The sequence below is a fragment of the Anomaloglossus baeobatrachus genome, chromosome 3 (genome assembly GCF_048569485.1).
Source record: "Anomaloglossus baeobatrachus isolate aAnoBae1 chromosome 3, aAnoBae1.hap1, whole genome shotgun sequence".
In the NCBI taxonomy this organism is placed as follows: Eukaryota; Metazoa; Chordata; class Amphibia; order Anura; family Aromobatidae; genus Anomaloglossus; species Anomaloglossus baeobatrachus.
The window spans coordinates 581418782-581435240 of NC_134355.1; the positions used below are offsets into that span (position 1 = coordinate 581418782).

At 42.1% G+C, this 16459-nt stretch overlaps 1 protein-coding gene across 1 annotated transcript in view; it reads left to right on the forward strand.

Annotated features, from left to right (window-relative positions):
• Positions 1-16459, forward strand: part of LOC142296895 (serotransferrin-B-like) — an 80685-nt gene that overhangs the window by 24713 nt on the left and 39513 nt on the right. The window contains exons 5-11 of the mRNA XM_075340998.1: positions 2304-2442; positions 2610-2665; positions 2808-2971; positions 9847-9994; positions 11824-11972; positions 13413-13509; positions 14119-14160. Coding sequence (XP_075197113.1) covers positions 2304-2442; positions 2610-2665; positions 2808-2971; positions 9847-9994; positions 11824-11972; positions 13413-13509; positions 14119-14160 — 795 coding nt within the window. The remainder of the gene's footprint in view (positions 1-2303; positions 2443-2609; positions 2666-2807; positions 2972-9846; positions 9995-11823; positions 11973-13412; positions 13510-14118; positions 14161-16459) is intronic.

The following is a 16459-nucleotide window of genomic DNA, read 5'->3' on the forward strand; positions in this document are numbered from 1 at the left end:
GCAGCTCCCCGTCCAGTGACGTACCCGTCCAATGCTGCCACGTCACATCTGTGCGGCCGGCTACAGTCTTCCAGACTCTGAGCTGTGAGCGGTGTTTCACTGCTGTCACAGCCCATTTGCTCCCCCCTCCCTCCTCCCTCCTAGCACAGCAGCACGACGCGTCTCCTGCTCCCCCTTCCCTCCTCCCTCCTCCCTCCTAGCACGGCACATCTCCTGCTCCCCCCTCCCTCCTCCCTCCTCGCAGAACGCTGCAAGCAAGAGACGTGCGGGAGGAGGGAGGGGGGAGCAGGGAGAAGATGGGCTCAGAACGCAGCCGGCCGCACGGATGTGACGTGGCAGCATTGGACGGGTACGTCACTAGACGGGGAGCAGCGGTCTGCAATAGCGCCTCTCACAGGCACTATTGACAACATAAGTTATTTGAGAGAAACATTGTTTCTCAATATAATATCGATCTAGACAATAAAAAATATGGGTGAACCACCCCTTTAAGCTAACTGGGGGTTTATGTATGGAGGTTGGAAACCCTTTACAAAGACAATTCCATTTACCAAATTATTAACTAGATTTTTATTTGTCATTGTTTTCTAAATTATCCAATCAAATAAAAAACTCAGCAATACAGTTAGGTCCAGAAATATTTGGACAGTGACACAAGTTTTGTTATTTTAGCTGTTTACAAAAACATGTTCAGAAATACAATTATATATATAATATGGGCTGAAAGTGCACACTCCTAGCTACAATATGAGAGTTTTCACATCGAAATCGGAGAAAGGGTTTAGGAATCATAGCTCTGTAATGCATAGCCTCCTCTTTTTCAAGGGACCAAAAGTAATTGGACAAGGGACTCTAAGCGCTGCAATTAACTCTGAAGGCGTCTCCCTCGTTAACCTGTAATCAATGAAGTAGTTAAAAGGTCTGGGGTTGATTACAGGTGTGTGGTTTTGCATTTGGAAGCTGTTGCTGTGACCAGACAACATGCGGTCTAAGGAACTCTCAATTGAGGTGAAGCAGAACATCCTGAGGCTGAAAAAAAAGAAAAAATCCATCAGAGAGATAGCAGACATGCTTGGAGTAGCAAAATCAACAGTCTGGTACATTCTGAGAAAAAAGGAATTGACTGGTGAGCTTGGGAACTCAAAAAGGCCTGGGCGTCCACGGATGACAACAGTGGTGGATGATCGCCGCATACTTTCTTTGGTGAAGAAGAACCCGTTCACAACATCAACTGAAGTCCAGAACACTCTCAGTGAAGTAGGTGTATCTGTCTCTAAGTCAACAGTAAAGAGAAGACTCCATGAAAGTAAATACAAAGGGTTCACATCTAGATGCAAACCATTCATCAATTCCAAAAATAGACAGGCCAGAGTTAAATTTGCTGAAAAACACCTCTTGAAGCCAGCTCAGTTCTGGAAAAGTATTCTATGGACAGATGAGACAAAGATCAACCTGTACCAGAATGATGGGAAGAAAAAAGTTTGGAGAAGAAAGGGAACGGCACATGATCCAAGGCACACCACATCCTCTGTAAAACATGGTGGAGGCAACGTGATGGCATGGGTATGCATGGCTTTCAATGGCACTGGGTCACTTGTGTTTATTGATGACATAACAGCAGACAAGAGTAGCCGGATGAATTCTGAAGTGTACCGGGATTTACTTTCAGCCCAGATTCAGCCAAATGCCGCAAAGTTGATCGGTCGGCGCTTCATAGTACAGATGGACAATGACCCCAAGCATACAGCCAAAGCTACCCAGGAGTTCATGAGTGCAAAAAAGTGGAACATTCTGCAATGGCCAAGTCAATCACCAGATCTTAAGCCAATTGAGCATGCATTTCACTTGCTCAAATCCAGACTTAAGACGGAAAGACCCACAAACAAGCAAGACCTGAAGGCTGCGGCTGTAAAGGCCTGGCAAAGCATTAAGAAGGAGGAAACCCAGCGTTTGGTGATGTCCATGGGTTCCAGACTTAAGGCAGTGATTGCCTCCAAAGGATTCGCAACAAAATATTGAAAATAAAAATATTTTGTTTGGGTTTGGTTTATTTGTCCAATTACTTTTGACCTCCTAAAATGTGGAGTGTTTGTAAAGAAATGTGTACAATTCCTACAATTTCTATCAGATATTTTTGTTCAAACCTTCAAATTAAACGTTACAATCTGCACTTGAATTCTGTTGTAGAGGTTTCATTTCAAATCCAATGTGGTGGCATGCAGAGCCCAACTCGCGAAAATTGTGTCACTGTCCAAATATTTCTGGACCTAACTGTATATTTGTATACAATTCTTCCTATTCAGCCGTCTCAAAGTATTTCTCAGCAAGTTGTATCCCAGGAGCCTCTCAGCCCAACCTGTGTAAGCAATGTATAGGACGGGGGAGTAAAAAGTGCAAGCTCGGCAATGATGAACCGTACTACGGCTCTGACGGAGCATTCAGGTACGCACAATGTAGTCCCAACTGGCAAAGCATGTGTGTCACAGATTTATACCTGATATGTATATAATGAATGTACACAGAATATATGCACTATTATATAGATATATCATGTGTATAATATAGAGATATATCTGGATTTCAGTGGATTTATTTTTACTTTTGCACAGATGTCTGAGAGACAACAAGGGTGATGTGGCTTTTGTGTCGCACACGACTGTACCAGGTAATCATAATATATGTATGTATGTATGTATATGTGTGTATTATACACAATTTTCACACAAATAAAAGGGGGTTTTCCCAGCTCAGATATTTGGGTCATATCCATAGATTTTATAGATAATATGTACAACTCTGTATTTCAGCTCAACTCAGTAAAAACTTTCAGCTACTCTGCCCCGACAATAGCAGAAAAGCAATAGACCAGTACCAGCAGTGCAATATGGCACGGATTCCAGTCAATGCTGTAGTGACCAGAAGCGCTGGAGACAAAACTACAGACATTGTGACCTTTTTCCAAAATGCGCAGGTAATTATAAGATAAAATACATTTATACGGTAATTTCAGAATGATTAAAAAAAGAATATGTCATGAATTTCCATGAATCTTCCAAGACAAGGTTTGCTCACATGTGGCACATTAGTTGCCCAAAGATTTGACATTAAAAAATCCATACATATGACAAGGATAGCCTGATTCTGATGACTGATCAGCTCATAAAATGTTTCTGGCAGAAAAACAGACCGTTTTATACTGATCTTAGACAACTCTTTTCATTTCTTTTCTGTCATCACACATATAATGTTTAGAGTTGAGCGAGTATCTAACTATTCGTATTCGCTATACTCATAACGAGTCCTGTCTAAAGGCTGCTTTACACACTGCGATATCGTTACCGATATCGCTAGCGTGCGTACCCGCCCCCATCGGTTGTGCGACACGGGCATATCGCTGCCCGTTGCGCACAACATCGCGCGCACCCGTCACACGTACTTACCTGCCTAGCGACGTCGCTGTGACCGGTGACCCGCCTCCTTTCTAAGGGGGCGGTTCGTTCGGCGTCACAGCGACGTCACTAAGCGGCCGCCCAATCAAAGCGGAGGGGCGAAGATGAGTGGGACGTAACATCCCGCCCACCTCCTTCCTTCCTCATTGCTGGCGTGACGCAGGTAAGGAGATGTTCCTCGTCCCTGCGTTGTCACAAATAGCGATGTGTGCTGCCGCAGGAACAACGAACAACATCGTTACTGCAGCAGCAACGATAATTGAGGAGATTAGGAAGGCATGTCACCGATTAGCGATTTTGAACGTTTTTGCAACGATTCAAAATCGCTAATAGGTGTCACACGCAACGACATCGCTAATGCGGCCAGATGTGTGTCACAAAATCCGTGATCCCAACAACATCGCTTTAGCGATGTCGTAGCGTGTAAAGCGGCCTTTATACTAACGTATTCCTTCCAAATAGCATGTGCAATGCAAGTCAATGGGGAATACTCGCAAAGTAATGAGTAACCCATATGCTGTACTATTCGTGCGAGTAGCGAATAGTAAAGAATTCAAGTTACTCGTTACATTGTGAGATTTCCCCATTGACTTGCACTGCACACGTTTTTCGGAATGAATACAGTACGTGTGTATTAGACAGGACTCGTTATGAGTATAGCGAGTACGAATAGTTAGCTACTCCCTCAACTCTACTGACAGCATGTGTTTTTTAATTCAGAGCACCAAAATATTCCCGTATGGACCAAAATTAGACTGATAAAAATGTGTAAGCTAGTTTTAAGCCTGATTCATTATTGGATTTGAGCCCTTTTTGTCTAATTTTTGGTGTTTTTGCCCATTTTTTATTTGCGCCTTTTCACTTTTAATTTAATTTAATTTTCATTTTTTAAAGTTAATTTATAAGTGTTTGCCTGATTTTTTTTGAATTTCTGAATTACCACTTATTAAAAAGTCACAAAATCTTTGCACAAATGTACTCCAGTTCCCCCTGAAGTAATTTTATGTACAGTGAGGAAAATAAGTATTTGATACACTGCCGTTTTTACACGTTTTTCCAGCTATAAAGAATGGATAGATTTGTAATTTTTATTGTAGGTACACTTCAACGGAGACGGAATCCCCCCAAAAAAGCTAGAAAATCATATTGTATGATTCTTAAATAACTAATTTTTATTATATTGCATTAAATAAATATATGATCATCTGGCAACCAGCAAACATTCTGACTCTCACAGACCTGTTATTTTTTCGATCAAAAAGCCCTCCTATTCTGCACTCATTATGTGTATTAATTGCATCTGCTTGAACTCGTTACTTGTATAAATGACACCTATCCACACACTCAATCAATCAAACTTCTCCACCATGGCCAAGACCAAAAAGCTGTTTAAAGACACCAGGGACAAAACTATAGACCTGCACAAGTGTGGGATGGGCTACAGGACAACAGGCAAGCAGCTTGGTGAGAAGGCAACAACTGTTGGCACAATTATTAGAAAATGGAAGTAACACAAGATGACTGTCAATCTTTCTCAGTCTGGGGTTCCACGCAATATTTCGCACCTTGTGGGTTAAGGATGATTCTGAGAAAGGTCAGGAATCAGCCCAAAACTACACCGGACCTGGTCAATGTCCTAAACAGAGCTGAGACCACAGTCTCAAAGATTACAGTTAGTAATACACTATGCTGTCATGAATTAAAATCCTGCAGGGCACGCAAGATCCCCCTTATCACGCCAGCACATGTTCAGGCCTGTTTGAGGTTCAACAATGACATCTGGATGATCCAAGGGAGGCATGGGAGAAGGTCATGTGGTCAGATGAGACCAAAATAGAACTTTTTGGTATCAAAAAGTTTCTTCATCTGTGTTTGGATGAAGAAGGATAAATACAACCTCAAGAACACCGTTCCAACCATGAAGCAAGGGAGTGGAAACATAATATTTTGGGGCTGCTTTACTGCAAAGAGGGACTGCAAAATATTGAAGGGAGGATGGATGGGGTCACATGTCGCAAGATTTTGGCCAACAACCTCCTTCCTTCAGTAAGAGCATTGAAGTGGGTTGTAGATGGGTCTTCGAGCATGACAATGACCCGAAGCACATAGCCAGGGCAACTAAGGAGTGACTCCGTAAGAAGCATTTCAAGGTCCTGGAATGGCCTAGCTAGTCTCCATACCTAAACCCAACAGAAATTCTTTGGAGTGAGCTGAAATCCCACTTATTAAACCTGACAGGGCACACCTGTGAAGTGAAGACCATTTCCGGTGACTACCTCTTGAAGCTCATCAAGAGAATGCCAAGAGTGTGCAAGTAAAATATATCTTTGTACCGTGTTAGCCAGTAGAGATAAAAAAATTGTTTAAAAGAACAGAGAGTCCTCAGTGGTTGATACCTTTTAATGGCTAACTGAAAGGATGGTAATAATTGCAAGCTCTCGAGACTACTCAGGTCTCTTCATCAGGCATGGTATAACACAAAATCTGAAGAGTCACGTATTTATACACAACAGGACTTAGAATAGTGCAGTAAAAAAAAAAAAAAAAAAAAAAAAAAAAAAAAAAAAAAAAGGAACAAGTTATATGAAACAGAACTATCTCTATGGCAGGGGGACAAGCTGTTCTAGCCATAAATACTGCTGCAGTTCAGTGTGAAAGTTTTATTGTCCTTTGATAAGGGTCTGGTCCAGGGCTGTGACACGCTCGGATGGTCAGAGGAGCACATCTTTTAACTGATGTAAAAAGACATGAATCCATGAGACACATTCATTCCTTCTCTGAATGTGTCAAAGGTCATCATAAGTTTGTACTCCCATAGTCTCCTGTCTCTCTGGGACTTGAAGTTTCCTTTCAATACCAGCAATTTCATGTCCATGATGCTGTGGTCTGGGTTACAAAAATGTTTGGCCACAGGTAGATCCATCCTTTTTTCTCTAATTGTGTGGCGGTGAGAATTCATCCTTGTCCTGAGCTGTTGTCCTGTCTCCCCTACATACAGACCCCCAGTTGGACATTTGGTACATATAATTAAGTACACCACATTGGTTGTGGTGCAGCTGAACGTACCTGGGATCTTGTAGTCCTGATGTGATCTGGGAATAAAACCAAAGAAGAGAACAACCGGGTCCCTCTTGTAGTCACCTACAATCCACATCTGGAGGTGTTTAGAGGAGCTGCACGGAAACTACAACCATTACTGCAAAAAGATGCCCGGTTAAAATCTATTTTTCCAGACCCCCCACTTCTGTGTTTTAGACAGCCCCCAAATCTAAGAAGCATCATTGTCAGAAGCTCCCTGTCCTCTCCAACACCAACAGGAACATTTCCCTGCAACCAGAAAAAATGCAAGACCTGTCCATTAATATTGACAACGGACAAGATAAAGATTCCCAGATCACATCAGGACTACAAGATCCCAGGTACGTTCAGCTGCACCACAACCAATGTGGTGTACTTAATTATATGTACCAAATGTCCAACTGGGGGTCTGTATGTAGGGGAGACAGGACAACAGCTCAGGACAAGGATGAATTCTCACCGCCACACAATTAGAGAAAAAAGGATGGATCTACCTGTGGCCAAACATTTTTGTAACCCAGACCACAGCATCATGGACATGAAATTGCTGGTATTGAAAGGAAACTTCAAGTCCCAGAGAGACAGGAGACTATGGGAGTACAAACTTATGATGACCTTTGACACATTCAGAGAAGGAATGAATGTGTCTCATGGATTCATGTCTTTTTACATCAGTTAAAAGATGTGCTCCTCTGACCATCCGAGCGTGTCACAGCCCTGGACCAGACCCTTATCAAAGGACAATAAAACTTTCACACTGAACTGCAGCAGTATTTATGGCTAGAACAGCTTGTCCCCCTGCCATAGAGATAGTTCTGTTTCATATAACTTGTTCCTTTTTTTTTTTTTTTTTTTTTTTTTACTGCACTATTCTAAGTCCTGTTGTGTATAAATACGTGACTCTTCAGATTTTGTGTTATACCATGCCTGATGAAGAGACCTGAGTAGTCTCGAAAGCTTGCAATTATTACCATCCTTTCAGTTAGCCATTAAAAGGTATCAACCACTGAGGACTCTCTGTTCTTTTAAACAATTTTTTTAAGAGTGTGCAAAGCAGTAATCAAAGCAAAAGGTGGCTACTTTGAAGAACCTAGAATATAAGACATACTTTCAGTTGTTTCACAACTTTTTTGTTAAGCATTTCATTCCACATGTGTTGATTTATAGTTTTGATGCCTTCAATGTGAATCTACAATTTTCAGAGTCATGAAAATAAAGAAAACTCTTTGCATGAGGAGGTGTGTCCAAACTTTTGGTCTGTATGTATATATATATATATATATATATATATATATATAAGATTGTAGTGAGAAGGAGTGAGATCTTGCATGTGTCCTGATGCTCCATTCAAGGTATACAGTTAGGTCCAGAAATATTTGGACAGTGACACAATTTTCGCGAGTTGGGCTCTGCATGCCACCACATTGGATTTGAAATGAAACCTCTACAACAGAATTCAAGTGCAGATTGTAACGTTTAATTGGAAGGTTTGAACAAAAATATCTGATAGAAATTGTAGGAATTGTACACATTTCTTTACAAACACTCCACATTTTAGGAGGTCAAAAGTAATTGGACAAATAAACCAAACCCAAACAAAATATTTTTATTTTCAATATTTTGTTGCGAATCCTTTGGAGGCAATCACTGCCTTAAGTCTGGAACCCATGGACATCACCAAACGCTGGGTTTCCTCCTTCTTAATGCTTTGCCAGGCCTTTACAGCCGCAGCCTTCAGGTCTTGCTTGATTGTGGGTCTTTCCGTCTTAAGTCTGGATTTGAGCAAGTGAAATGCATGCTCAATTGGGTTAAGATCTGGTGATGGACTTGGCCATTGCAGAATGTTCCACTTTTTTGCACTCATGAACTCCTGGGTAGCTTTGGCTATATGCTTGGGGTCATTGTCCATCTGTACTATGAAGCGCCGTCCGATCAACTTTGCGGCATTTGGCTAAATCTGGGCTGAAAGTGTATCCCGGTACACTTCAGAATTCATCCGGCTACTATTGTCTGCTGTTATGTCATCAATAAACACAAGTGACCCAGTGCCATTGAAAACCATGCATGCCCATGCCATCACGTTGCCTCCACCATGTTTTACAGAGGATGTGGTGTGCCTTGGATCATGTGCCGTTCCCTTTCTTCTCCAAACTTTTTTCTTCCCATCATTCTGGTACAGGTTGATCTTTGTCTCATCTGTCCATAGAATACTTTTCCAGAACTGAGCTGGCTTCATGAGGTGTTTTTCAGCAAATTTAACTTTGGCCTGTCTATTTTTGGAATTGATGAATGGTTTGCATCTAGATGTGAACCCTTTGTATTTACTTTCATGGAGTCTTCTCTTTACTGTTGACTTAGAGACAGATACACCTACTTCACTGAGAGTGTTCTGGACTTCAGTTGATGTTGTGAACGGGTTCTTCTTCACCAAAGAAAGTATGCGGCGATCATCCACCACTGTTGTCATCCGTGGACGCCCAGGCCTTTTTGAGTTCCCAAGCTCACCAGTCAATTCCTTTTTTCTCAGAATGTACCCGACTGTTGATTTTGCTACTCCAAGCATGTCTGCTATCTCTCTGATGAATTTTTTCTTTTTTTTCAGCCTCAGGATGTTCTGCTTCACCTCAATTGAGAGTTCCTTAGACCGCATGTTGTCTGGTCACAGCAACAGCTTCCAAATGCAAAACCACACACCTGTAATCAACCCCAGACCTTTTAACTACTTCATTTATTACAGATTAACGAGGGAGATGCCTTCAGAGTTAATTGCAGCCCTTAGAGTCCCTTGTCTAATTACTTTTGGTCCCTTGAAAAAGAGGAGGCTATGCATTACAGAGCTATGATTCCTAAACTCTTTCTCCGATTTGGATGTGAAAACTCTCATATTGCAGCTGGGAGTGTGCACTTTCAGCCCATATTATATATATAATTGTATTTCTGAACATGTTTTTGTAAACAGCTAAAATAACAAAACTTGTGTCGCTGTCCAAATATTTCTGGCCCTGACTGTATAATGAAAAATTAATCAAGCGCTGTGCTAGGCCATCTTTGTCGGTGCGGTAGACTTAAATTGAGTGTCAGCTTGCATGTGTCACTTGTAGTTCTATTTACGTCTCCAGACCTCAGTCTTGAAATTGATGGGGAACAGGGCACTTAGCAATCAATGGATGTCTCTGAGATGGCACCCACATCAATCTAACAATTAAGACATAACATAATATGTAAACTGAAATCCAAGGTTTGCTATGTCTACTGACAACATATGAATAGTTTTATTTTTACTAATTTTTAATCTTTCTAAATATTTTTCTATTTAAAGAAAAAAGAATGTAAACTATCTGGCTCTAAGTCTGGGAAGAGTCTACTTTTGAGGAATTCTGCAGCCATTCCTGTTCCTTTACCATCGTCCATGGATGCCTTCTTGTATCTAGGAGCAAGTCACTTCAGTTCTATAAGAGGAATGTCAGGTAAGAGATGCAGAGGGAAGTAATAAAGGGACTTTGTATTTGTTACTAATACAACACCATGTTCTAAATTATTTTTCAATTTTCTCTGATTTTCCTAAATACGATACGATTCGATACCATAATTTCCCATGGGATCAATAAAGTGTATCACAGCAGCACAACTTAAATAATAACATGAATTACTTAATTGACAAGACAGTAGAGTTGGTCCATGCCAACAAGGAACCCTTATTTTTCCAAGCATTTTATAGGTCGTAAAGAACTGAAAATGGTCATTTGTTGAATTTTCAGCATTAAGAGGTCACACTTAACTGAAATCAAAAGTTTTCCAATCAAAAATATCTTAACAGACCAAGCTACATGGTAACATAGGAACCCTTGCTTGATATCACCTTTACAATTCTTGCATCCATTGAACTTCTGAGTTTTTGGATAGGTTCTTCCTTGCAGGATGTCAGAATAGCCTCCCAGAGCTGCTCTTTCAATGGGAACTGCCTCCAACCCTCATTGATTTAGTTCTTGAGGATTCTCCCATGTTCTCAACAGAGTTGAAGTTAGGGTAGGCTGGTGGCCACACCATGCGTTTCTCTCCTTTTCTGCCCATAGCAGCCAATGACTCAGACTTATTCTTTGCAGCATGACATGGTGCATTGTCCTGCATGACGATGATTTTACTACAAATGTACGGTTCTTTGTTTTGTAACACAGAAGTAGTCAGTCAGAAACTCTATAGACGGTACTTTGCCGAAGTCATTTTCACAACTTAAGAAACCCTAATTGGGCCTACCAGCTCTCTCCCCATGATTCCAGCCCAAAACATGACTCCACCACCTCCATCCTGACATTGCAGCTTTGTTGGGACCTGGTGGCCATCCACCAGCCATTCATTGCTTCATTCCAATGGACAATCTATAGCTGCATGGCACTTCTTAGTAAAGAATGCTAAGAATAAGATTATAAAATTAGTCTTCATGTATGTCTGAGCCCAATGTAACTATTTCTACTTGTGAGCGCTGTTTAGGGGTGGCAGTAGGTTTATGCACAACTGCAAGCCTCTGGAGGATCCTACATCTTGAGCTTTCCAGGACTCCACCAGCAGCTTCGAATATCTATTTGCTGCTTTGTGATGGTATTTTAACAGCTGTTGTCTTAAGGCCCCTTTACACACAGAGATAAATCTTCAGCAGATCTGTGGTTGCAGTGAAATTGTGGACAATCAGTGCCAGGTTTGTGGCTGTGTACAAATGGAACAATATGTCCATGATTTCACTGCAACCACAGATCTGCCAAAGATTTATCTCTGTGTGTGACGGGGCCTTTACTCCGATGAATTTGTCTGGCAAAAACCTTCCTCTTTATGCATTTATCTGCACAAACCCAGCTTTGCTGTGTACAAGCCACAATTGTCTATACAGTACAATAGTCACACTCAATTGTCATGAAATATCTAATGATTTCATACTTTCGCCAAGGCTTTGGATTATTTCATGCTTTTTAGCAGCAGAGAGATCCTATTTTTTTTACCATATTTATTAACCTGTGGTCTGCTGAATAATGAGGAACGTTTTCCTTTAATAGGACTCAGGTGTCAAACTAATTATCACAAGTGTTTGAGATTGATTTTAGTGATCCAAAGAGGCCTGAGACACAAAACCATCCATCAGTTTATTTGAAAACACAATTAAATCTAAATGACACTTAAATCCAATTTACATAATAATTGGGAACTCGGTATATATGCCTTATCTCATGGCGAGAATTAGGATTTTGTGATCATAATGTGAAACTATAGATTGGCTTGTAATTTCCTTCATTCTCTACATTTTCAGTGTTGGATTCTCCTTCCAAGGAGACCATACGCTGGTGCACACAGAGTAAGCTGGAGAAGATGAAGTGTGACGACTGGACACCTGCAAGCGGCGGGGCCATTGAATGCACTGAGGCGTTATCTGCAGAAGAATGTATTCTACAAGTCTTAGTAAGGGCTTCTCCAAACGTAATACTGATGACCCCTATTTCACAGGACATCATTATTAGATCGATGGTGGTCCAACATATATCAGATTGGTGGAGGTCTAACAATTATACAACAAAACTCAGATTGAGGTATAACAACTACTACGAGCTCCAGTGGCGACTGGATATAAGCACTAAATGGAGCTGACCAACACAGCTTCATTCTATGTGCAGTGGCCATTGCTGGGTGCTGCAGATCAGCTCCTATTTGAGAGTATGGTCACTTACTGTATGTTACAGGAGAGCTCCATCAGACATCATACGTACCTTTAGACTCACATTCCCCTGTAAGAGACTAAAGGAGTGTGATTTTGGTCTCTGTTGCGAAAGTATAAATTGGTTATATCTTTTTTTGCTATACTGAATAATGTAGCAGATTGCGGTATTTTATACAGAGGCATCCATATATGCACGTAGTATATATTTTTTTTTTCCACAAAGGATGCTTATAGACCAGACCTGGCCAAAGTTCAGTACAGGGGCCACATACGGTCCGCTGGCTGATCCAATCTGGCCGAGACAGCTGAAGGACTGAAACCAGTGAACCAAAAGCTGATTCATGCTTTCTCCCTGCCTAGTCCATTGCTATCTACGTTACCATGATGAATTCTTCTTTCACCAATCACTCTGTGTGTCTGAGACCGTAAACACGACAATGTCACTTCATTGCATCTGCTGTGCGTAGAGTCAGTGCATAGGAGACCGGAGCTGAGCGCTGGGGGGACGGGAGTGAGGGGAGCATGTGTGTATGGGATGTGTACCTGTATACATTGAGCTATATGAGGTCTCATAATGAATATAGGGAGGCTTTGTGGGGGCTTATGATGTATATAGGGTACTATGTAGTGACTCACACTATGTATAGGGGCTATGTGGGGGCTCATACTGTATATAAAGAAATTATATGGGTACTCACACTGTTTATAGAGGGACTTTGTGAGACCTCATACTATATAGAGAGAGGCTATGTCAGGGTTCACACGTTACATAGTGGGCTATATGTGGGCTCATACTGTATATAGTGGGCTGTATGTGAACTCATACTGTATCTAGGGTGGCTGTATGTGGGTCTTATGGTATATAGGAGGGACAGCATACTTCATTCTGCTCGATATTAAGTAATAATAACAATATAAAATAATAAGTATAATTAATATGTTATTAATACTGAGCAGGATTAATTTCAGCTTATTGGTTCAGCCCTCCATAGTAGTCACAGTATCGCATGTGGCCCCTTAGGAAAATGAATTGCCCACCCCTGCTTTAGGCGATACGGTCTAGAAAATGTCATACTTTGGAGGTATAAACAGACATAACAAAACAGAGTAAAAAGACCGTACAATTACTCGTGTTTCATTATATGGAACAATACCATTAATAAAGTTAAATTATTTCTTTGTAGAAAGGTGAAGCTGACGCAGTAACACTGGATGGAGGGTACTTGTACACGGCAGGGCAATGCGGTCTTCTTCCTGTAATGGGAGAATATTATAACCAAGGTAAGCAAATTCACTGTGTGGTCAGTGTCAGTATTACAGGATAGTCGAGATATCTGCTGGCTAATGCCATTGAAGGAAATATTTCTACAGTATAGAAGTAGGCTTGGTACAATGCTACAGCAATAGTGACAGCTATAGTGCCGTTATTACACATCGGACTAATTATAATGCTACTAATAATTTGTGTTAGTATAATAAGTTCACTGTACAAATAAAAGAACCATTAAATGCACACATGGTGAAAAACACTGTCCGGATATTATAACTCAATGCCAAGATAAATAATACCAGTACAACGTACCATACAGTGACCAAATAGCGGTGACATAGAAGGTTTACACTCTGTTGGTACAACAGGACCCACGGCACCAACCACAACTTTACATTTCTCTGATTGGTCTTCAAAAGTAATGGGCACTCACTACATCCCAGATGCTGAGCTACAATACCATGAATATTGACTTCACTAAAAAGAGGCTCCTCGTAACAGGTCTTCTTGGGACATAGTTTTTCTTTTGTTTTCTTTTGAGTGGTAACACTAATTATAACTTTAAACTACAGTACTCGCTAGATAAGTGAATCATATGGAAATCTTCTTCTACTTTACAGATGATCTGAAACCATGCAGAACAAGTGGATCAAAAACACAAGGTATTGACTTTTTCTGCATCAATGTTCCACTGAAAACGTGTCTACTGTACATATATCAATTGCTGACTAATACATGTATCATTAAATTGTCTTATGTGGACATTTTCAAGGGAACCTGTCAGTAGTTTCATGCTGCCTGACCCATGGGCACTGTGATGTGAGATCGGATGAGGTTTTTTGGAGAAAACATAGCATGGAAATAAAACGCCCATGCCGGGGCTTGCAGGACTCGCACGGTCACCAAGCCGGTGGTGTTTGGGATCAAGTTGGGAGTGGCTTGACCCGGCTTCCGTGACCCCGGTGGGTTTCATTAAAAATTTCAACAGTCCAATGTGACAAGGGGGTAAGGGGAAGAGGGTGACGGGGTTCCTGAGGAGCATGTCACCGGTTGCAGCAACAACTGGGATCCCGGCCTTCTGTGCTACCAGATCCCCCTCCCCCTGCAACCTTTCTCTCTCCCAGGAGCGGTATGGGATGGGAACGAGGGATGCTAGCAGCGTCACCCGTGGTGTGCGACCTTATGATTAGCCGCCGCTGCACCGTCTCTCTCCGGGGCAGATGTTACATGCAGCCAAGATGGAATCGTTCCCCATGGGTGGAGCAGGGAAGCCTCGGGAGGTTAGTGAGAATCGGGGGCGGCAGTCCTCGGGAGCACTGGGGCACAGGGCAGCGGCATTTACTCACAAAAGTCACAGATCACATAGTGCGGGTTCCAGTTCCTTTTTATTCACTGGTCTGTTCCAACATCGCACCCGGGTGCTGGTCCTCGCTGTTGTTGCCTTCGGTCAGTCCATGGCAGGTCAGAGGCAGGGTCCGGTAGGGTAATCTGAGGGTCTCTCTTTCGTGTTCATTTGGTTGCTGTACCCGTGACATGGAGCTTCTTGGGGACTCGCCGCCTCTCTGTCTCTCTCTCCATTACTCCGGTAGCAACCCCTGAAAGAATCAGAGGTCCCCAGGCGCTACCATGTACATTCTCTACGATCCCCAGTACCTGTCCCCGTTCCCTTCCTCCAGGTGTTACTAGCCCTGGTCTGGCTTTTTCCCCTCTGCAGGAGCTGTCCCTGCAGAGGTCTGTGCTTTTTCACATTTCAGACAGTTCTAACTAGTGATGTGTCGGTCGCGAACGATCCGACACAAAGATCCGGCTCCCTGCAGTGACTGACAGGAGCCAGATCACTAGTGTGAGCCAATAAAATCTCTAAACAGCTCTTTTCGCCACTGAAACTCTGCCCACCCGCAGCTAAACTCCACCTAGTCAACAATCTAATTGGTCACTTGTACGTGGGTGGGGTTTTGCCATGGGTGGGCGGGGTTTCAGCAGCGTCTCTATAATCTTAAATATGTGTTCACCTGGGATGAACACATATTTAATAAGGAGCCGAGAACGATCTGAAAATTCCGGCTCTTTTTAGTGAGCGGAGCCATGCCAGCATCACTAGTTCTAACTAGACTTCCTGTCTGCTCTCCAGCTCACTCCTAGGTCAGGCCCCCCACCCTACCAGGAATTCAGTCGGTCATCATGGTGACCTGTCTGTGTGTGGCCACCTGCTTCCCGCTCTTTTTAAGAGACAGGATGAGGGGGCGTTACATAACAGAAAATATCCAGGCAACGGAAGAGAGGGCCACAAAGTGGTTCTCTCTGGTTTCTTCTTGCCTGGCTCTCTGCCTATATGCAGGCTATTTTGGAGACAGCTGTCTAAAAAATAAAATATCCATTGTAACAATAGAAATAATGGGTCTAACTTTACTTAATAGGTTTTTCATATACAGTGGTGCTTGAAGGAACTCTTCAGAGTTTTCCATGTTTAAGCATAAATTTGAATAAAACTTATTTCCCAGAGGAGCATTGCAGCTCTAAGAATCCTCACTGGCAGCCAGATTGGTTGGTCAGCCTCCGCAAGGAGAAATGTTTTCCCCTAATACCCCACTATAGCCTCTCATACGCCAGATCAGATCTCATACGTTGCACTGATGAGGGGAAATCACCCCGAAACACTGTGTCTGCAAATTGAGGTTCTGATCTCGCATAAATCCTAAGTTATATGAAAAGGCTTGCTAAAGTCCTATTGACTTTTAGGATTGCTACTTCCAATGGTGGACATTAGAGTTCGTCTCCTTCCTCCCTGAAAAGACAATTGGAGTAGAACTTCAACAAATGAGTAAAAACTATTAGACTTTGCCATTTTTTATTGATGGTCCAGTATCAAGTGAATAGGAATGGCAAAATTAAGTGAATCTTTGATTTTAGTATCTGGCTTGACCCACCTTGTTCACCAATGACTACATCTAAGTACGTTCG